This window comes from Pholis gunnellus, assembly GCF_910591455.1.
Source record: "Pholis gunnellus genome assembly, chromosome: 1".
Lineage (NCBI taxonomy): Eukaryota > Metazoa > Chordata > Actinopteri > Perciformes > Pholidae > Pholis > Pholis gunnellus.
Window position 1 is genome coordinate 3,054,279 of NC_136528.1, and position 21,088 is coordinate 3,075,366.

Below are 21,088 nucleotides of genomic sequence, written 5' to 3' on the forward strand. Positions count from 1 at the left end.
TGTGGAGGCTGGAGCTGGAGAGGCAGTCATGACGATGTGAGAGTCTAGTCAGGGCCTGCAAAGCCTGTTGGGAGGCTCCGCATGCAGGGGTGCGTGAACACTTAAGGACAGCCGATAGCGGGCGCTCTGCCGTGGGCACGGACCCCGCAGAATTCCCACGCTCCCTCTCCCGACATGCTCGGCGGACCCTGGCAGATTGTGTATTCAATATTAAAAGTGGTAACAGTATCTTTTAAATTGAAGCTTACGAGAGTGTTTGATAAGGAGAACAACCTTGAGCTACATAGTGTCAAATGGAGTTAAAATTATATTTTTGATATATTTTCAAAAGTATAAAAGCAATAAAATCTGTACATTTTTACACACCATTACATATTTAAAAAAAAAAAAAAAAAAAAAAATGCATTTTACACCTTACTTCACACATTTAGGTTTACCGCACAACTTTGGAATCTTTTTTTTTTTTTTAAGATTGCCAAAAAAAAAAAGAAATACTAAAACCGCACGGTCTAACATTTCAGTTATTAATTTACAAATGAATTGCGGTTTGGCCGATGATAACTGGACCCTGAACTGAGTGGTCTTCATATCTTTTCAGTATCTTATATCTCACATGATCTGCTCAATGTTTTCTTTGATGGTATATTTGCATGTTTCTCTTTCTTGGTGAGAACATATAAGCGGCATCCAAACTGACAGCGCCATACTGACATCTGGTGGAATGAAGTAGACATGCATCCGTTATAACGTGACTGCATGGAAGCTACACACTAAAATGGCATATTGACACCATTAGGATTTCATGAAAACATTTGTCAGAATGTCTCATCAGAGAAAAGCTATTACATAAAAACAGATATAATTAAGCAAAGTCCTCAGAAACGGTCCTTAAATGAAAAATATGTAGCAGCATTTTATTTTAAAAAGTCAAATAAAAATCTTACATTTTGGTGGTGGGGGGACAAAATGCAGGTTGGGATAAAAAAAAAAAGAAATTAATTAAAAGTTAAATACAATCAATATTTCAGCTTCTGAAGCCTGGCTGGTTCACTTGTCCATTTAGGTAGCCAAGCTACTGGTCCCTCAGCAAAACATGGCCGTGTTTTGTCCAATCAAATGGCAAGAGTAGAAACAAAAACACACGCGCACACGCACACACACACACACTCTCTCTCTCTTCCCCTTCCATTATGCAAAGCCCACTTTTATAGCAGCACAAAGAGCCAAATATGACCCTAGGAATAGTTTTTGGGCAAATGAAGCCACTAATAGATTAAAAACAGCAATCACCCTCCCCCAAACACACACACACACACACACACACACACACACACACACACACTATAAATCAAGTAGAGACTCCAAAAACTGTCCATTCAATTTGGCGTCTGCATAGAAAATAAAAATGGCAACCACAAAATGTAGGTGTTATTGGTAATTAATGCGAGCAATGCCATTAAAAAAAAAAATAATAATATATATATATATCTCCTTTTGGGCCATGCCATCACTAACAGCCCTTCACTGTGTGTTTTAACTGGAGGGTTAAATAGGTACCATTCCTGTGAGGTTAGGGGCCATCCAATCCATTTGCTCACTGTGCGTCAGTGTTTCTCCAATTTAGTCGAAGTCCATGTATGCACCCACGGCAGAGACATTTAAAAACATCTGGATCCAAGTAATCAGCATGGCTTTGAAAGGGGAAATAAAATAATTATATTTCCATCAATGTTTCCCCACTGAAAATCCATCGGACATGTGTGCACAGGTACTGCAGTGGTGCCGCTGTTCAGAGTAAAAACACACTTTCTTCCGCTTGCAGCTAAAACATAAAACTCTGAATTAGGATTTTGCCGTCGTCTCGGCAGTTTCAGTGTTTGCTTCACTGCTTCGGAAGGTGCCGCTGTGGGGATGGAGTACGAATCCTGGGCCGGATCTTCAGCACTGCGGCATCCACGCGGACCGACTCTTCGCTTTTCTCGCTGCTCTGGGGCGGAGTCAGGACACCTGAAGGTACAGGGCAGTTGACGTGACGCTCCAACTCCACATCCTGGTAAGAGTAGGCCTTGTCCTGTACACAGCAGAAACACACAGATTAACCATGCTGTCATTAGACTGGGGGGGGGCTAAGCTTTCCTCGAGCTTATCGCAGGATTTTGTAACGTCACCATTGGAAGCCCATTGGGTCTATTATGCAAATTGTACCAGCACACTGTGGACATTTCAAGTGTACAGACACATACTGCAAGTGAAATATTTGCATGATGTGAAATTTTCAATATAGGAGTAGACGTGCGTCTGAGTCAAAATATTTAAGGTTGAGTATTTATACAGAATTTCAGATGTGTTCAGTTGTAGGTTAAATGCTCCCACCCGTTTTGAAAAGAGACAGTTGGGACTGTTTTAAAGTGGGGTTGTATGAGGTCTATTGTCAGTGCATCACCTGCGGTCGACACGCCCCCCCCTAGTATGGAGATGCAGACAGTAAGCAAAGCAAAGCGGTGGACAGCGGCAGCAGTGAAACTTAAAACATTTGAACAAGTAACATCACTATCAGTTCAAGTGTACACAACATTTAAAATATCTTCACCGCATTACCTTTCTGATGGGGGACTGAAGCCACCATATCCAAAAAGACACCAGAACTTTCCCTTTACAGAACTCAGGGGATGCCGATCTGCCCCTCCCTCGATCGATTTGGGTTTTTTGTTAATGTGCGACTAACTCTTAATTGACAAAAACAAACTAAACTGTCAAAGACCAGGAACCCCCAAGTTCTGCAAGGTAAAAATACTATTTGCTGGCTTTGAGGAAATATTCTAAATATAGCGTACACCTAAACAGATAGGATTGTGTACATTGCTTCACTCCTGTGCTGATACTCCCGTCTGTTTCTTCAAACATCTACTGTGGGTAACACACTATAGATAAATGCCTCAAACAGCACCTTTTTTTTCCCAGCATTTTCTTATTTATTGCGATAACTTCACTTACCATCCACGTGATGTAGGACGCATGGGTCTGGATGTTGTGCACGTCATCTGCGGGGATTCCTGCAAATGTTTTCATGGACGACCCACCAACCTCCCGCAGCGCCATGGCGAACGGCACCATCCACCTCACGCACTGCTCCACCTCCACCCTCTTCAGAGCTGCAAGGACACAAGGAGGAGCGGCGTGAGACCTCGGGGCAACACAACCAGGAAATACGAAAAACATTATTCTATAAGAATAAAAGAAAAACTTTGTTCTTACCAGAGACATTTTCCACCAGCTCCAGAGAGGAGAAGTGAAACAGGGCTGAAGCAGCAAGGATGCCGTTGGAAAACTCAAGGCATCGCACGTCGAGCATACACAGGTCCAACAACTAGAGAAAAGAAAACAGAGAAAAACAACTATAAATATCGGAGCATATCTCAAAATTAGTACTGCAAATACTCATTAGCCACGACAAAATCGTCCGTGGTATTTACATAAATACTGTGTGTATCATAGATTTCTGAATAAATAAGACTTCATTTTCTCTGAAAGCTGAACTGCGGAGCTCGCAACTGTAGGGCAGCAACAAGTGGAACTTTGATGTCTTAGTATTCACTGGATGGTACTAAAGACGGGTTCCGACGACACCACATCAGTCTAAATTATAGCCCGACTGGAGACGTAGGGTGTCTGCTCGGAGTGGGAACCATAATCAATCACTCTCTCTCATGTAGTGCGTCACAGTCGACGGCGCCTGTGGGACGCCTCGCCACCTCCCGGCAGAAAGACCAGCATGTTTAAATTCATTTTATTTTGCCTTCCATGACGTGCCCCCGCCGTGACTTTGACCAATAGAAGCAGAGCGCTTTTCAACTGTAAACATGGCGACGCGAAAGAGGAACGATGTTGGTGCCGCTAGGTGGAACTGTGAACTATAAAGTTGCGTTCTCTCTCTCTCGTTTAGTTTTTTTAGACAGCCAGCAAAAACTCAGTGCTTTTGATTTCACTCTCACGGTTAACTTTGTCACTTCCTTGGACAAAAGAAAAAGGCTGCGAAACAGACAGGTAATTGAGTGGGATATGGAAAAAGAACAGCAAGACACCGGTCTGCGAATGAAAGCAGGTGGGGGGGGGGGTTCACAATTAAACACACACTTGGTCCCTCATGACAACTCACACGGTTGAAACGCGTGTCAAACTAAACTGAACTGTGCAAATCTACTCAAAGCCTCCTGTTTCGGTCAATGCTTTGTGTTACTGAAGAGGTTCTTTGATCAGTGAGGCAAAAAAAAAAGAGACACGCACGACATACCTCTGCGATTTGTGTGAAGGTGGTCTGGGGATATCTGGGGATGAGCAGCTCGTCGGTGTCCTTCAGGTAGGCCACCTGCATGTAAACATTGAGCCAGGAGATGGGAGTCTGTGGGCTGAGACTCCACTTCAGCTCCTGTGGTAGAAACGGAGAGAAAGAGCAGACAACGTGCAGTGTTGGAGAAAAACCATCACCAACAGCAGTACGGCTGATTGCAACTTCAATCTAGATGAACTCATGACTGTCCTCTGCTCCAGGGCTGTGACAAGAGAACACCTGTCGTCTACCTTTAGTGATTCAGCAAACTAAGGGCCAATTGATTGATGTGTGCACATTCTTTACCTTCATTATAATGATTTCCATGCTGAGAATCTCATCTTCAGTGCAGGCTTCGTCTGTAACATAGGCAAACTGGTGGACTTTGGGAGGATACATCTCCTGGGGGATGGAGAAAAAAGAAGAAAGAAAAAAAACACACAAGAGATAAGCATTATTACAACCAATCAAACCAAACCACATATTGTAAAAAGAGGTAGTGCAACTAAGATGAAGCCCCTAAAGCAAGCTAGCCCACAACACAGACCAGAAAGAACTGCAGGCTACGTAACACCCAGAGATTTGTGCTTTGTCGTCTCACTGTGTGTCTCGAACACTTCTTACCTCTACTTTGGCAGCGATGAAGAGACAGGTGATGCCGATGAGCTGCAGCGTTGACTTGAAGACGTTTCTCTGCGTGGCCATGAAGCGATCGAAGTAGTCCTGGGCGAGGTGGTACGACTCCCGGTGCAGTTTGTACACCTCACTCACCTAAAAACATGCACACAAACAGGACATCAATGCACGCACGCGACTTCAAACCATATTCACCGGTAGGTTCGCATGCGAGAGTGCACTATGGACATTTAAAAAAAAAGGTATCAGGACGGTCACGGTAATGACGGAACATGTATCAGGAGAAGATTGTCTCAGGAAAAGCTTTATTGCTACTTGGAAGAGCCATTTATATCCCTGCCAACTACCGTCTTTCCTATTTTATACTCCTTTACTGAGCCTGGAGCAAAGATTCAGAAGAGGTGAAGACAGGGGAAACTCTAAGCTATGAATGTGTTGCTTAAAAAAAGGAGTTACTTGTGTTTCTTGTCTTACCATCAATATTTAGAAATGTCACAAATTGCTTCCATGTTGTACATTTTGACAGTATGTGACTTACAATGTTTAGAACAGTGTTTTTCCTCAATGCCACACCAGAGACCTTTTGGGTACTACTTGACTGAAAGCTGTGTAAGAGCCTCGTGTTGTTGTCCGCATCGTAGTTTCCACGAGCGTCAGTACATTACGAGTTAGTTCTACATGAAACTTAGTGTGAAACAGAACGCATGAGAGTCAAATTAACCATAATGTGCAAGTCAGTAGATGGTTATGCAGCATTTACTCCCCCTCCCCCCCAAAGCTGAAACTACCAGCATTACGCGCTTTGTTTACAGTGGTGTTGTCACAAAGAGATGTTGAACTGGTCAATAAGACACACGCGACAGACCTCCATGAGCCAGTCCAGGAGAACTGCCCTCATCTTGGGCTGCAGGTGAGGATGTTTGTCCATCACGTGGACGTCCCTGCTGTAGGTCTTATCCTTCTCCAACATGTTGTTCCACACCACATCCTTACTGGCCCAGCTGAGAATAAAACAGAGATGGACAGCATGGTCAAAATTAAATGGTACAACAATCACTTGCATTTGAAGTAGGATTTTTCTTGGACAGTCAGATACATTGACCACGAGATGGAGTTGACACTTTTCAATCTAGTTCCTACAGGGCTGTATTTTAGCCCTAGTTAAGGAGGTAGTGATTAAAAAATGGCAAAGGAGAAAACTGCTAGCCACAACTACAGAAAAGGGAATGTAGTGAAAGACGACAGGCTAAGCTTTGGCAATAGGCTGACCCTCCCATGTGTGTGTGATTAGGTAGAACCGGTGGCGGCATGATGTGGAGCCTAACCTGAGAAAATCAACAGTACTCACCACAGCGCAGGAAGCGGTGCGCAACGTACGGGAGTTACAAACACGTTGTTGAAGTTGTAGTGGGGGAAACCCACGTTTATCAGGGCGACGGGTTGGTCCTCTTCCTGATCAGGTGTGGGGATCCACCTCTGGGGACTTGTGTAACTGGCATCGGGACTCCAGTCCACCTTCACGGGAGAGCAAAGCGATGACACACAGAAAACGTGAGGGTGAAGTCACAGTACTGAAACACGTTGCAGCAGAGGTAAAACTCTGCTGCCAAGCTCACTGCGAACATTGAATCCTGATAAGAAACTATAGACACACCTAGCAAGAGAGTGGAGAGCTAGTTGAGGCAGAATTAACAACAGATCAGCAAATAAGGACCCTTGGAATGAGCAACCAAGTTCATAGTTGTGTTGCATTTGATACAATTAAGCCAAGAAGTAAAAACGCCACTGATACGTTAAGAGAACCGAAGCGCTGGTTGAGACTTGACCGAATGTGGAAAAAGATCACAAAGCATACCTCGCAGTCACGCTGCTTCTTCTTGGTCATCTCTGCTACCTCCTCATCCAGATCCTGTAAATACTGGAGGACAGCAAAAGAGGACATTCATTCATTGTGTGATTCAGATCAAACCTCACAGAACTGGTCAGTGTTTAAGCGCCAATAAAAAAATATATAATATGATGAACTATGCAGTAGTCATATGCAATACAATATCAGCTGCATCAATCAGTTATACTTCACTTAGTTGCTAGCAATGATGATTATATGCAACAGCAGTTTTATATTTGAGTTGTTCAAGTAGGCCCTACTTGGACATTAGCAACCTAGCCACGGCTAAGTTGCTGTGTCGGCCACTTCTCGGCTCGTCTCCAAGCCTTTTCACACCAATGTTACTTACAATGGCAACATCTGCCTTCCTCTTTCTCGGTCGTACTGTAGTTTCTGTGGGCGCCTCGGGAGCAACAGACGTCGGTTCTGTCTCTTCCCTGTAAGCGGCACAGAAGAAACACGTACACGCCGTGAGTCTCCCAAGAGTTGACACAAAACACGTTAACAAGCTAAATATGTGAATGTGGCCAAAATAAGATCCCATAGCATCGAGCTAACTAGCCGGATGGCTAAAGCTCCATCCACTCAACTTTGCTTTTCTGTCGTCACACTCTCACACACACACACACACTTTGATTGAGGCGCTTAAAAAGAGCCATGAATGAAACAAATAGCCAACTCACCGTTTTCCTCGCATTATATATAGTTGGGGTATGTGTCCGTTTCGGAGTAAACCTGTGAATGAGAAATGTTTGAGTTATATTTTAGGGTTTAAAACAAGCATTTAATTCACTCCCAACCCCCACTCTCAACTCCCTCCTTCTGACAAAGCCCGACGCAGTCTGGCGCGGGGAAATGGAAACGGTACGCGGTGTTAAAAGTCGCGAAAAAGAGCACCACGTAACACAAGTACACTCGTGAAACTAACCACCGAATAACATCAGACACTATGTTAGCCGCTCAACGTTGTTATTTCGCGTATTTTTAAGGCTAAGCTGGTTATTTCCCCCCAATAACTTTGGACAGCTGGCTCGCCACATAATGGCCTAACGACAGGCACAGCTGAGGCGGCCTGTGTTGTCTCAATTCACCGTTTAACAGCGACGACACCGAACACCCGGTTTGAAACAATGCGTCGTTTAAACGTGTGAACATCCGAACAAACCTTTAACTCATTGTCCAACTTGTTGCGGTGTTTGGTTAAGTTAGCATTCAAGTCGGAGCAGCTACAAAAAAAGTTGCAGCTCGACATAGCTTACTCGACGGTAAACGTAGCGTTTCAACCACTCACCTCAAGATTCCGCCCTTGAAGTTCACTCTTATCCACGTCTTAAAAGCTAATATGGATAGTGTGTAACTTCACAGACTTGTTGTTCAGACTCGGGGGGTGCTCTGTCTCTCTCTCTCTCCGTGTGTGTGCATCCAGGCCGGGCTAGTTCCTCTGAGCTGGCGCCTTGTAGAGAACAGATGACTTGAAGCGTCAACGTCAGAGAGGAGTGGATTTAACTTGGCGCTAAACCTCCAGCTCCACCGCCTCTTTATGCTAAAATATCCACTCAGTTCACCCCAGTTTCGACTCTATATCGCGTGCAGAGCACGTAGTTTCTATATAGTCGGCGAATATTGCGATAAAGAAAAGGAAAAATACGTTTATAAAGTTAACAAAACGAGGAGGCGGGACCGCTGCGGTGACAGCTGCAGGGGGCGGGGCTTCCAAAGAGGAAGTGCCCGGGAACCGCGTGGCTAGTCTGTCGGATGTAAACAAAGCCGTAGTCCTTGCGATTAAATCTAAAATAAAGAGTAACGCGACCGAATTATGGCGAAGTAATAGGGCCTATTCGTTGTGTGGACTCCACGCGTTGTTGTCTCTCACTGTCACCGTAGGCGCATCTGTTATTTAGCTAAAAATCAGCAATGTTAGCCCGCCGATGCTTCTGCCGGGTTAGGGCGCCCATTTCCAGCATGGGTCGCAGTATCTATACGTCCCTACCGCAATCACGTAACGTAAACACTTATTTCTATTAACTTAATGCAGTGAAAACAAATTTGTTTAATCCAGTTGCAGTGAGAAACAGTTGTTTTCTGCACTATCTTTTGGAGACGGTTTATTATTTAAATTGTTTTTTGTTTGATTTACTAAAGTTGACCCTTGGCCGGTCATGTGATCCCCACGCTTAGAAAGACAAAAACAAGATTTTTTTCTTTCTCTGCTCTCTGGTTGCTCCACGAAAAACGGGATCATGAAGTTTTTGGATCTTTTTGGACGCCTAAAACCCGTGGTTATTGGAATGGTTCATGTTAAAGCCTTACCAGGTAAACTAAGACTGCACTGACCTGTGTCCTTCAATGTTCAAATGTACATTTAGCAGTGGCAGAGGAAGTATTCAGTTGCCTAACTCAAGTAAGCAGCAAAACCACACTGTGAAAAAACTGTCCTGTAGTTTTGTGTGGCAAATTTGTAAAGTAACTATTTACTATAACAAATTAACATAGCTGAGTAAAAACCTACAATATTATCTTTGAATTGTGGAGTAAAAGTGTAAAGTGGAATGAAATGGAATAACTCAAGTAAAGTACAATTTGTTCTTGAGTAAATGTACTTAGTTGCATTGCATCACTGCATATTTTGGGAGCTATAATTTCTGATATCTCAGGAACCCCGCTGGGTTGCATGAAAATGTCCCAAATCACTGAAGAAGCATGCAGGGAGGCAGAAATCTACCGTGATGCAGGGATTGTAAGTCATTTCACACCGTGTGTACATTCCTTACACATTTTGAAGTCTTCCAGGGCACGCCGGTAACCATTCCCCGTAAAACCCTCTCTCAGGATGGCGTGATCATTGAGAACATGCACGATATCCCGTACTCCTTCTCTGTGGGCCCTGAGGTGTCCGCCTGTATGGCCGCAGTATGCGCTGCTGTGAGGAGCGTCTGTCCTCGCCTGCCGCTCGGAGTGCAAATACTGTCTTCTGCCAACCAGCAGGCCCTGGCCGTAGCTCTGGCTTCAGGTTCAGTCTTTACATCATTAACATTGTTGTTGTGCTGTGTATGAGGCTACAAAAGGTCAAAGGTCAGCCACTTGTGTGTCACACTCGGTTAAGGTCGGTAGGTCAACCATAGTATTGTAATATCACTGTGTGGTCACAGGTCTGGATTTCATCAGGGCGGAGGGTTTCGTCTTTTCTCACGTGGCCGACGAGGGTCTCCTGAATGCCTGCGCCGGGGACTTACTGAGATATCGCAAGCAGATCGGAGCTGAGCATGTGCAGATCTTCACCGACATCAAAAAGAAGCACAGGTCAGATCGCCATCTGTACAGATTGAATAGTATGTCAAACCTGATGAGCCACTGATATGAAAAAAAAAGCCTGAAAGCATATTTGACACTTCATATCTCTGAATACAACTGTAGTGGTTCACTTGGAACTACTTTTTCCTCTCATGATACTGACATAATTGGCAACGGCAGGACTAACTGCTGATCCAGCTCCGTTTACTGCTCGTAGATGAAGATTCATAGAAATTGCTTTGAACTTGACAAAGTTCGTCAGTAGTTTGCCTGACCGTGGCTGTCAATTGGGTCGGGCAGGGTTTTAAATTTGTAGTTTAAAAAAAAAAGAAATCACATCAAGGCCCATATTTGTCAAACTGCTGAAAGTAAAATTAAGTTTATGTTCAAAGTACAAATCCTTCATTGGTACTCAAACTTAAGGATAAAACATATCTATCGTTTCTTTTGAAATATGCTCTTAAATCTAAGAGAGTTCCAACGGTTAAGGTGCATACCCTATAACCAGAACGTCCCTGGTTTCATTTGATTCTCCTTATTCATATATCGTAAATACATTACTTTATTTGTTCATTTCTAATATAGAAATATGAAGGATTCCAGACAAATATATTGACTAAGTAAAAAAATAAGAAGTCATATAAGACTGTGTGGGACAGAGAGACAGACTGACGGATTGATGTAAACCTGGTGTCCAGACTTAATCTCGGTTTTGTCCCAGACTAGTTTTGCTCCGCCTGTGCATACTTGTGCATACTGTGTCGTCCCCAGCTCCCATGCCCTGACGTCGGACGTGAGCATCGAGGAAACGGCCCGTGCCGCAGAGTTCTTCCTCTCAGATGGACTCATCGTCACGGGAGCGGCCACCGGAGCGCAGGCTGACCCGCGGGAACTTAGAGGTGAGCGCCGCTTAACAGCTTCCTGCTCCGTTTAACCAGGATTCATGTGAATGCTTTGATCATGCACTGCTTAATGCTTTGGCAATACATTTGGACGGGAATACAAGGCTGCAACACAACACAAGCTACTTTTCAACATTGATTAGATTGATTCGACATTCGTCTTTTCAATGAATCAAGTTAAACTAACCAATTAACAATGTAATACCATGAGAGAAGATTGTAACTCTTGAGATGTGCTAATGTTGCTCCATATCTACTGGATGTGTTCTGTTTGCTGGCAGGTTTGTCATATCTACTTCATAATATGTCAATATGTTCACAGCTTGTTGGCCAACAAAACCAGTCAGCTATAGTTACTTTGGAGATTAAGATTTACGTACAACACATGGTTTTTACAAAGTCTGATTCAAAAACATAAAACACCTTTTACGTTTGATACTTTAAGGACATTTAACTTCTATACCTTTACATAAAAAAAAAACATTTTCAATGCAGGACTTGGAGTAAATTAGTATTTTTAAATCGTGGTATTGAGACTTACACTTATCTAAATACCTCTTTACCCAATACTATTATACAAACTGGCCCCTCTCACATTGTTACGAGTACCTGCACTTTCAATACTTCACTTGTAATGGAGTATTTTTTACATTGTGGTGGTCTACCAGAATTAGTCAGTGGGTCTTGAATCCGACCGTGCCCATCTCATAGCAACACCAGGGCTGCTATTTTAAACAGTCTCCAACACGACATACAAGACTGTCAACACTTGGAGCTAAACAGGCACTCAGCCTGGGTTAATGCACGCGACGCGAGTGCATGTGTGTTGACACACACACATGCACACGCTCACACTCTCCCCCATCTCTTTCCCTCACACACACACATGTGCACTGTTTATCTCGGTAACACAAATATCTGACACTGGTCGGACAGAATGATACTGGAGCTCACATGTCAGTGTGGAGGTCCTCCTCTGTCCAAAGTTCACCGGGTGTATCACAGCCTCTCTTGGTTTAGGCTCCTCTGAGTGTGAGTGAGATATATATATATATATATATATATATATATATATATATATATATATATATATATATATATAGAGAGAGAGAGAGAGAGAGAGAGAGAGAGAGAGAGAGAGAGAGAGAGAGAGAGAGAGAGAGAGAGAGAGGCAGCATAAACTTTGCTACAACAATAAATACAAACAATAGAAACAGACAAATACAACTGTCACACACTATAAAAGGGGGAAAACAATATTTAGTTAGTGTGCTGTACCAAAAAAAGAAGTTAAATGCAGAAACAGGTAACATTTTCTGTAACAATTTCAGAACAAATCACACTGACCAATGATTGCTGTTTTTCCCGGTCATTTAAAATGGACCTAAAGGGACAGTGTGTAGGATTTAGGTGGCATCTAGCGGTGTGGTTGCAGATTGCAATGCACTGAATACCCCTCCGCTCACTCCTCCCTATCCAAGACTGAGAAAACGTGAGTCGCCGACAAAAAAAAAAAAAACGCAGTAACGCAGAAGGGAGAAACAGTATTTATTTTAAAGAAACTAAATTTTAGTTTCAGCCTGGATTAGATTGACAACTTCTGATCAATACCTGAATACTTCTATGTTGTAACCTTTTCAATTTCAACCCCTCGAGCAGTTTTTGACATTTGAAAATTAAATCCTGAACATTAGCATTCATTGACCGGCCCACAGTTTTAAAAAGTGCACGCTGCATCGATATAACCGTAAACCTAAAGATGCAGTTTAGCATATTAGTAATGTTCTTGATCGTAACGCTCTGCTTTGTGTAGATTTAGTTAGAATGTACTGAAGATGCTTCCATGCAGGTGAGAGAAGGGAAGGATCACGTTTTTTGTATGCCTTGAAAGACGTAATATTACCATTAGGTATTTTTGCTTTTTTTTCCTCTTATCATGGATTTGTGGAACCATAAACTGTATGTATTTAAAAAATAAGCTGTTTCTTGTCTTTTTGCAGAGGTTTCCCAGTCTGTGAGAATCCCTGTGCTGATAGGTTCTGGAGTGACCTACGACAACATCGAACGCTACCTCGATGCGCATGGAATGATCGTCGGATCTCATTTCAAGGAGGGCGGCCACTGGGCCGACGCAGTCGACCCGGAGCAAGTGAAGAGGTTCATGGGAAAGATACGTGACCTACGACAATGAGAGAGAATCTTTTCTGTCATCGCCCCCAGTGCCTTAAACACGTTGTATTATACCTGTACTACCACTGCGTGTAGTGACACATTAAACACATACAGCCATCTTAAGAAAACAAGATTTTAATCTCTTTTTTTTTACATTTTTATAAATACACGCAAATAGAAAAGCATAATTTTCAACTGTATTTACATTCAAAAAACATGTGACATAATGAGAACCCACCCGCTCGAAAGAACAGAATGGTAGACTCAACGCAAAACAGTGGTTTTGTAATTATTCCTGAAGCAGAGTCAAACAAAAGGAGCATCTATATTAGGAAATTCACAGATGGTGAACGAAAATACTGTAAATTCAATTTTAACACACTCACATTCACAAGAATGTCTAAAGCTAAGGCACATAATATAAAACATTCTGAATACCACCAACCCGTCAAAAACATGCTGTAATCCAACTGCATCATACTTTTTTTTTTAATTCATATAGAGAAAAGTATTGTTTGAAGTTTTCATATTTTTGTGTCAGTGTCACAAGGTAATTTAGGAGATTAAGATTCATTGTTCTCAGCGGTTTCGGACGTGAGAGATGCAATGCAGGTTGCCTCTATTAAAATCAAAAACAACAACTTGCTGTGGTTCAGTTGTTCGATCGTTTCACCGCACAGGAAGTGGTTTGCCTCGGTGGATGTGCAGAATTAACTGTGTGAGGTGAAACAATGGCGAGAAAAGACCTGAGTGATTCAGAGTCAAGGCACCGTGCTGCAACTTGAAACGCACCCCCTCTCTCACAAGCAGTTGCGTCGCTCCTGTGTTTAGTAGTTGCAGAGGCGTTGGCAGGGCTGCTTGAAGTGGCCGTAGCGTCTCTCTGCCGGGGAGAAACGCGCCTTGGCCAGGTTCTGCCTGTGGAGGGCGCTGCGGCCCAGCCTCTTCCGCTCGGCCTGGGTCCTGGCCCTCTGGACCGCCAGCAGCTGGACGTTGCAGGGCAGCGGGATTCCCCAGGCAGCCAGACGCCATGATACGTGCCGCCTCACTGCCACCGGCCTGGACAGACACAGCGGAAGTGTTACAGTGTATGTTCATGAAATAGTAGGTGCTATGTGTCTATACGGTAGTCTAATGCGCTTGCGCATATACTGGGGGTTTATACGGCAGTTCGAGGTACGCATGAAAAGTGAGACACAAGGTGATCCATTAAAACCAGCTGAGCAAATTAAGAAGCCTCTATTGCATTGATTTACACTATGCAACATGAGAGAGATGAAAGTGTTACTGCAAGCCAGCTCTGCGTGAAAACCAGGCGGCAAGCTCCGGTTCTACCGAGTGAAGCCGATGCAGAAGTGTCTTAAAACTTGCATTCTCTCTACTGACCAGCAGGGGGCGGCGACTCTGGTTGCAAAAAGAAGTCAGATTGTATAGAAGTCTAAGAGAAAATGACTCTACTTCTCACTTGATTTATTACCTCAGTAAACATTGTGAATATGAGTTTATGGTCTCAATCTTCAAGTCTTCTTCAATACAGCATGATGTTCATTTCGTAAATTATGGTCCATTTAGACTCAAACAAACTCATAAAGCAGTATGCTTTTAAGAGAAGGACGACATGCAGTCACGGGAACTATTAAGACACAGAGGAATAAGACAGACGTGTAAGCTTAATGGAGACTAACCTGGCGGTGTCCTCTTCGTCTTCCTCGGAGTCCAGCTCCTCCTCCGCTCCGCCCGCCCCGCATCTCATCTGGTAGATGGACATGCTGGGGTGCTCGATCAGCAGGTTCTCCAGGGGATCCACCTCGGAGGCCGTCAGCGGCCCGTTCTCTGTACAAACCACACGCCAGTTCAAACATCTGACCTGTTTTCATCCCAGCAGAAGCTGTAGCCTCACTGAGCCGAGGACACATTTAAATCTTACAGATGTGAATAAAGCACTGTGTCTTATTTCTCACCTGGGAGATCAACAATGACCCATCCTCCCTCCTCAAACTCCATCAGCTCCTCGTAAGTGTCATCCGCTGCCTCAAAGTCCTCGCCGGCGTTCCCGAGCAGATGAGAAAGAAGCTTACCGATCATCTTTGTGCCTCTGTTGCAATCTGAAAAAAAATAATAACAGGTAGGCAGGTGAATCACAAGAAATGCACCAAAGGCATTAGCAATGCAAGTGCTCCCCCATGACCCGGTCCCAATAAAGACCCGCCTTCCGTGGACACCTGCCTGCTCAGCATCGGCAACAGCTTCCACTGTGCCAAGCTCAGAAACCTGAGCGGCCTGAGTTGTTTACGTCGCTATGACGCCCAGTCAGGGGGTCAGTTTAGAGCTGAAACAGCTGTGGGAACAGGGTGATAACAGGGGCTGAAATTACACCGATCGCTGCCATATTAGAGGAAGTCACTTTGACCCTCACACTGCAGCTGACTGACCTTTTGTCCCAAACGGGTGACCCATGTGGCTCCCTGCTCCAGCATTATAGAACATTTGTTTTTGTTTTAGTCCCTGGTGCAGGTTGCCATCGTGGCATTTCTTGGGCAAAGATATTTTAGTCTCTTTTTAATATCACTTATTGCTATTGTGAGGCAGCATTTCACCCTGTGAGAAATGTGACTGTCACACTAAGAGAAGAGTAGTGATCGTGAGGTAATGACATCATCCTTTTCATCAAATATACTGTGTGAAGATGCAATGTGTACTTGTCAAACCCTTGTCAGCTGATCGCAAAGGAATGTTCCATAAAGACAGCAGCAGATCTGCGTTTCCTCATCTGTTTAAAGTACCCTCATGGTATATCACAAAATAAATATTATGGCCATAATTACGAGACAAAACATAGATTCATAAAATCGAGTGGTGTTTTCCTCCTTACCGCCTGCTTGTCAACACCAGACCTCTCCCTGTAAACAGACATAGTCCCACAGCAGCAGGCCAATAATAACCTGATATCACACAGAGCGAAACAGCTGACTGCCTGCTCAGATATACTGTATGTGCGCTGCTTTATTTCATGTAATCACAGCCGCTCACATCGGGTGATCGCATCGCATTTATGGAGTGCAAAATGTACCATAAGTACTGCTATTTACGTACACCAACGCATCAAACCAAACGCACCACACAGCCACGGAGGTTTGTACAGTACTTATAGGACAAAAGACAAATACAATACAGGTCTCATAACAGTTCGGTAAATGCTCAGAGATGTGAATTCTGACTTACTTCACGTAAAGTAGACGTATGCTTGTCTTCGGGTGTTGCCGTTGCGCAGAAAGGATCCCGCTATGTTGCTGTTCTTTAGAGATTGTTTTGATGTCGAAGTTGTTTATCGGCGAGAGTCCTCCCCTCGTCCTGAAACGTCATCAAATCCCGCCCAAATAAGGCGGGACGGGCGCGCATCACATATCCACGAACCAACGCGCTCTCTCCTCTGCGTCACGGATGTAATGTAGAAGTGACATTTGAAACGTCAATGTCGACGGAAATATTACGTTTTGTTTTTCATGTGCTATCCTTCTTATGTCTATGATTTTATACACATTTTCGTGTTCACGCTCTTCTCAAACTGTAACAGTGGAACAGTAACCGAGCTTACAAACACCGAGAATGATGTACAAAAAGTGTTGTCTACTGTGAACTAATAGTTTCTAAGCCTCCGTTCATTCCTGTAAAACTGGACAGTAATGCTTCAACCATTCCCATAAATTAAATACTTATTTAGTATTTATTAATGTAAGTGAATGAGCGAATGGGCTATGGACAAAGTAAGTAAGTAAGTGACAAAGTAAGGACAAGCTAGCTAATTTATCTTCAAAGAGTTTGAAGACCATCCAGTTCTAGATAATTCCCCCCCTACACCAAGCAACCAGCCATTGTTTGTGTAGCGCGCATGCGCAAAATGTGCCAATATAAGACAATAAAAAGCCCCTTGCCATAGCCTATTAGTTGACAAATGTGGAAATACTCTAACTGGACCGGCAGAGAGACGGTGAAAAGCGAAGACATCGGATGATATATGACACAATACCAGCGGCCATGTTGTTTCCAACGGCATTCTGATGAAAGTATTGATCTCGCCTCGATTGTCTGTTATATACTCTCTGGTAGCGTTTTGTAAAGCAGGAAGTGGGGCGAGGGGGGGGGCGGCCCCCACACAAAGTGCAGTAACAGCAAAGAAGTTTGGTGACAGCGCATTTTGTTCAAAGCCGAATGCTCGCAAAAGAGCAAAAACTACCACTTCACAGCACATTCAGGACGGGACTGAAGGTATTTGTAACAATTAGACAATTCTTGGGGGAAAGGTGGTGTCAGCTGTCTTCTATCTCGTGTCTCTGCTGAAATAGAGACAAAGATAGCCGAAGGTACTTTTATTTTCGGTATTAAAATAGAAACGAAACTTGAGCGTCTGTTGCATTCAATCAAACCGTTGTCGATTTAACCAACTATCACTGTCGTTAAGTTATCTTTGAAAAAAAAAAAACATTATGGAAGCATGGTGTCATACTATGCCCACCTAGTTACATTAAGTCAGTTTATTTGTACCTGGTTCAACTAGCGAGCATTAAACAGACGAAACCTCTCCCGCCAAACTCCGTCCAGAAACCAGCTCATTTTAATTAAATACATAACGGTGGATGTTACCAATCATTAATAACGCGAACAGTTTGACTTGAGATATTCTACGAATTAACAGCAGCAACGAGGAACCCGCAGTGTAGAAGGCAGCATTACGTCATTGTGTATTAAATTGGCGTTTATGTGGTACAAGTAAAAGTGAAACCGTATTGTGACAGTCGTGCTGAAAGCAGATCAGTTCTAGATCAGATGTTTTAACATTCTCTGTCTGTATTCTACTGCATGAACAATAATATACAGTTTGTATAAATTGCCCAAAGGCCCCCAGGATCCCAGGATGTCAGTGTATTTTGGTCATTTTGTTATTTGCAAATTTGTTATTGAAATTTGCACCAGTAAAATAATTTTGATCCCAGAAAAATGTGATTTAACAATGCAACATAACCTTGTATATAGTCCATGTTTCTATTTGACATAGTTATCCCTCATTTATTGGCTTCGTATGTGTTGTTTTATGAGCCTGTGTGTTGCATGTCATGTTCGTACTTGACAATGTAGTATAAGGGTCTCCTATAATGCATAACTTTGTGAATGTAATCTTGTATTATTATTATTAGTGCTGGGCAACGATTACAATCTGTAATCACATTGTTATGCACAAAGTTCAATAATGAATTCAAAAGTAATGTATTGCTCATTGTTATTTTAAAAGTACTGCTATATGAACGAAAGTGCAATAACATTTGTTTTGCAAACACTTTAAACAAATGAGGTTATTTTTAACAGCAGTATTCTCTTTACACAGTAGTAGTTAAACTCTGGCGCAGTTACAGGAATGTTTTATTAATGTGCACTGTCCCTAACAAATAGACCAATAAATAAATACAAAATGTGACGAGCGACTAGATTATGTTTGGTGGACACTGTACCGTCTTATCCGTGTGAATACTCTGCTCCGAAAAACTCATTCTGTGCTGCAACTGTGGGGCAAATTTTAATCTAAAAGGTTCAAAGATGGGTCTTTCTTCTTTTTAGGCAACACCAAAGTAGAGTCGACTGTCCTCCGTGAGTGTCTCGACGCAGGGATGGCTCCACGAATGGATGATATCATGCGTCTGTGCTGCGAAATATCGGCCCACGATGAGATCAAGGTGACAGTGAAAAACTCCGCCAAAGGAGCGATGGTGGCAGCAGGAGGCGCCTTTGTAGGCGGGATGCTGGCTGGACCTCCAGGGCTTGCTGTTGGTAAGAATAAACACTACAAACAAAATGTACCATTCTCTACAGCTGCCTGATTAAAGCCCCCCCCCCTCTTGTTGTCTACCAGGCGGAACAGTGGGCAGTCTCGTGAGCTGGCTGACGAGCGAACAGTTCCGGCCTCTGCCTCAGATCCTGATGGAGTTGCCTCCCGCCCAGCGACAGCAGCTCTACGATCAAGTCGCGGCCGTCCTGAACAACCTGAACTGGACGGACGCGGCCCAGCTCATCGCCCTGGTGATGGGCAACGCCACGCTGCAGCAGCAGGTCACCGCCGCGCTGCTCAACTACGTCACTAAGGAGCTCCGATCGGAGGTGCGCTATAAGGACTGAGTTCTGATTACACATGGACTTTTCAGGGCCGTCGGGCCTGCCGAGCACTACCAAAGTCCTCACCACGTCTTTTTGTACTTAGTTGGAAAAAAACCTGCATCGTGGATGTTTCACTTCGATGTCTGTGACAGTGAGCTCTGCTGTCTTCAAAGTGTCCGTCCATCCTCACTGCAGTGGTGAAATGTAATGAACTCGATGTTCTCAGGTGTATTTAAAAACTATTTGAAGGTACTTGTACTTTACTTGAGTATTTACTTTATACTCCAGTTCAGAGGCAGATATTGTATTTTTTTCCTCCACTACATGTATTTTCAGGTTCGAATTATAAAAAAATTGAAATCGAGCAATAAATTATGAGGTATGATTGTAAAAATAAAGATCTGCTTAAAAGGGTACTTAAGGTATACTTTAATGTCAGTACTTCACTAATTTTATTGAAGTAAAGGATCTGAGTACTTCACTGCATTAAATCACAGTAAATCACTGCATCTGTGTTACTTCATAATGAACGGATGGCGACATCGGCACAAATGTTTTGTACGAGAGAACGATGTCGACGTCAACTTTCCTCTGCTTTTTACACATTTATTCTGGATTAGAAGGTAATCTCTTAATTCCCACACTATCGGGGTGCTTTTAATATACCTCTGTTTAGGATTTTCAAATAAAATAAACCTTTGAAGCTATTGTGCTTTCGATTATTTGCCTTTTTAAAGTTCTCTGGATTGTAAGGGCACATTTTGAAAACACACACACACATCTGTAAACTATCCGGCACATATTAACAAAAATGTACTTCGATCCGGCCTCGCTCATGAACTAAACTACCCTTTCTGTCAAGTGTTATTGAAGGTTGTGGCCAACCAGCTCCAGTCCAGGATTGTAAACCGCACTCTACTGTAACCAATCATCAGACGGTTCCTAATGACATCCTTTCTTCTGATGTAGGCGATTGTTCTGCATTCAACACTGTAGACCGTCGTATTCTGATGAAGAGGCTGCTTGATTGGGTCGTCAGATCTGGCACGGGGTTAAGACTGGTTTTCATCTTATCTCACTGACTGTAGTTTTACCATCTCTGTGAGAGACTTTGTGTTTGATACTGCTCCACTGTCTTGTGGTGTCTTCCAGGACAGTGGCTCATTTTTTTTTTTTTTTTTTAACAAGTACATTTTAGTTTATTCTACGGATGTTTTGCCTTATAAAAAATACTCACTGTGAGCCACTGTTATGACATGTCAAAATTATGATGGTAGCTCATAATTTATATTTCCTAAATTAAAGATAAAACTGAAGTGACACTGTCTTTCTACAGGTTTACAGTGAGACAGATGAAAGAGGTGACCTGTGAAAACATGTGGGATGGAGGCCGATGTAGAGGTGGGACATGGAAACCAGTCCAGTATTATTACCTAGATACTAATCTCTCTACGCGATGTCATTCTGAAATGAAGATCGCGAGCGTAGGACCAACATTTTGACAGTTTACTCTTTCTCAGACGAGGGAAGCGCTTCATGACCCAAGTGAGAATTGAATGACACTAAACTTTGCTGCTGGGAAAATATTACAAACATACAAAGTCTAAATATCTCAAGATTGATTGTTAACTAATAAGTTGTGACAGAAAATGTCCCCACTTCACTTTCCCTTTGGTGTTGGAGCTTTCCTAAAGCACAGGTGATACATGGCAGGAATGGAAACTGGAGCAG

At 43.2% G+C, this 21,088-nt stretch overlaps 4 protein-coding genes across 4 annotated transcripts; 2 read left to right on the forward strand and 2 right to left on the reverse strand.

Moving 5' to 3' along the window:
* Nucleotides 1-901: 901 nt before the first annotated feature.
* Nucleotides 902-8,228, reverse strand: ccne1 (cyclin E1). Its single transcript, XM_079157293.1, has 12 exons — nucleotides 8,143-8,228; nucleotides 7,535-7,586; nucleotides 7,201-7,288; nucleotides 6,819-6,881; nucleotides 6,312-6,478; nucleotides 5,829-5,964; nucleotides 4,952-5,098; nucleotides 4,634-4,729; nucleotides 4,292-4,426; nucleotides 3,256-3,367; nucleotides 2,995-3,152; nucleotides 902-2,071 (listed from the first exon to the last, which is right to left on the reverse strand). The coding sequence occupies exons 2-12, from the start codon at nucleotides 7,546-7,548 to the stop codon at nucleotides 1,883-1,885; spliced, it is 1,305 nt and encodes a 434-aa protein (XP_079013419.1). The 5' UTR covers nucleotides 7,549-7,586; nucleotides 8,143-8,228; the 3' UTR covers nucleotides 902-1,882.
* Nucleotides 8,229-8,976: 748 nt separating this feature from the next.
* LOC306698012 (uncharacterized protein F13E9.13, mitochondrial) lies at nucleotides 8,977-13,287 on the forward strand. The gene is made up of 6 exons (XM_079162149.1): nucleotides 8,977-9,164; nucleotides 9,506-9,588; nucleotides 9,681-9,861; nucleotides 10,001-10,151; nucleotides 10,914-11,041; nucleotides 13,045-13,287. Exons 1-6 carry the CDS (start codon nucleotides 9,092-9,094, stop codon nucleotides 13,233-13,235), a joined length of 807 nt encoding a protein of 268 aa, XP_079018275.1. The 5' UTR covers nucleotides 8,977-9,091; the 3' UTR covers nucleotides 13,236-13,287.
* Nucleotides 13,288-13,341: 54 nt separating this feature from the next.
* Nucleotides 13,342-16,574, reverse strand: LOC306694867 (tumor protein p53-inducible nuclear protein 2). Its single transcript, XM_079157907.1, has 4 exons — nucleotides 16,436-16,574; nucleotides 15,175-15,318; nucleotides 14,899-15,046; nucleotides 13,342-14,272 (listed from the first exon to the last, which is right to left on the reverse strand). Exons 2-4 carry the CDS (start codon nucleotides 15,296-15,298, stop codon nucleotides 14,044-14,046), a joined length of 501 nt encoding a protein of 166 aa, XP_079014033.1. The 5' UTR covers nucleotides 15,299-15,318; nucleotides 16,436-16,574; the 3' UTR covers nucleotides 13,342-14,043.
* A 773-nt stretch (nucleotides 16,575-17,347) lies between these two features.
* On the forward strand, nucleotides 17,348-20,058 carry LOC306700180 (protein C19orf12 homolog). Its single transcript, XM_079165120.1, has 3 exons — nucleotides 17,348-17,479; nucleotides 18,824-19,033; nucleotides 19,116-20,058. Exons 2-3 carry the CDS (start codon nucleotides 18,874-18,876, stop codon nucleotides 19,376-19,378), a joined length of 423 nt encoding a protein of 140 aa, XP_079021246.1. The 5' UTR covers nucleotides 17,348-17,479; nucleotides 18,824-18,873; the 3' UTR covers nucleotides 19,379-20,058.
* Nucleotides 20,059-21,088: the final 1,030 nt, after the last annotated feature.

Bases quoted from the DNA above. Each gene is read 5' to 3' on its own strand.
- ccne1 (XM_079157293.1), bottom strand. The intron at 6,882-7,200 runs GTAAGTAACATT...GCTGTCCTCCAG, and splicing joins GGAAGGCAGATGTTGCCATT to TATTTACAGGATCTGGATGA. The intron at 3,153-3,255 runs GTAAGAACAAAG...GTGTCCTTGCAG, and splicing joins GCTGGTGGAAAATGTCTCTG to CTCTGAAGAGGGTGGAGGTG.
- LOC306698012 (XM_079162149.1), top strand. From the start codon at position 9,092: ATGAAGTTTTTGGATCTTTTTGGACGCCTAAAACCCGTGGTTATTGGA. The intron at 9,862-10,000 runs GTTCAGTCTTTA...GTGTGGTCACAG, and splicing joins GGCCGTAGCTCTGGCTTCAG to GTCTGGATTTCATCAGGGCG. The intron at 11,042-13,044 runs GTGAGCGCCGCT...GTCTTTTTGCAG, and splicing joins TGACCCGCGGGAACTTAGAG to AGGTTTCCCAGTCTGTGAGA.
- LOC306694867 (XM_079157907.1), bottom strand. From the start codon at position 15,298: ATGATCGGTAAGCTTCTTTCTCATCTGCTCGGGAACGCCGGCGAGGAC. The intron at 15,047-15,174 runs GTGAGAAATAAG...TGGTTTGTACAG, and splicing joins GGTCATTGTTGATCTCCCAG to AGAACGGGCCGCTGACGGCC. The intron at 14,273-14,898 runs GTTAGTCTCCAT...GTGTCTGTCCAG, and splicing joins GACGAAGAGGACACCGCCAG to GCCGGTGGCAGTGAGGCGGC.
- LOC306700180 (XM_079165120.1), top strand. From the start codon at position 18,874: ATGGCTCCACGAATGGATGATATCATGCGTCTGTGCTGCGAAATATCG. The intron at 19,034-19,115 runs GTAAGAATAAAC...GTTGTCTACCAG, and splicing joins ACCTCCAGGGCTTGCTGTTG to GCGGAACAGTGGGCAGTCTC.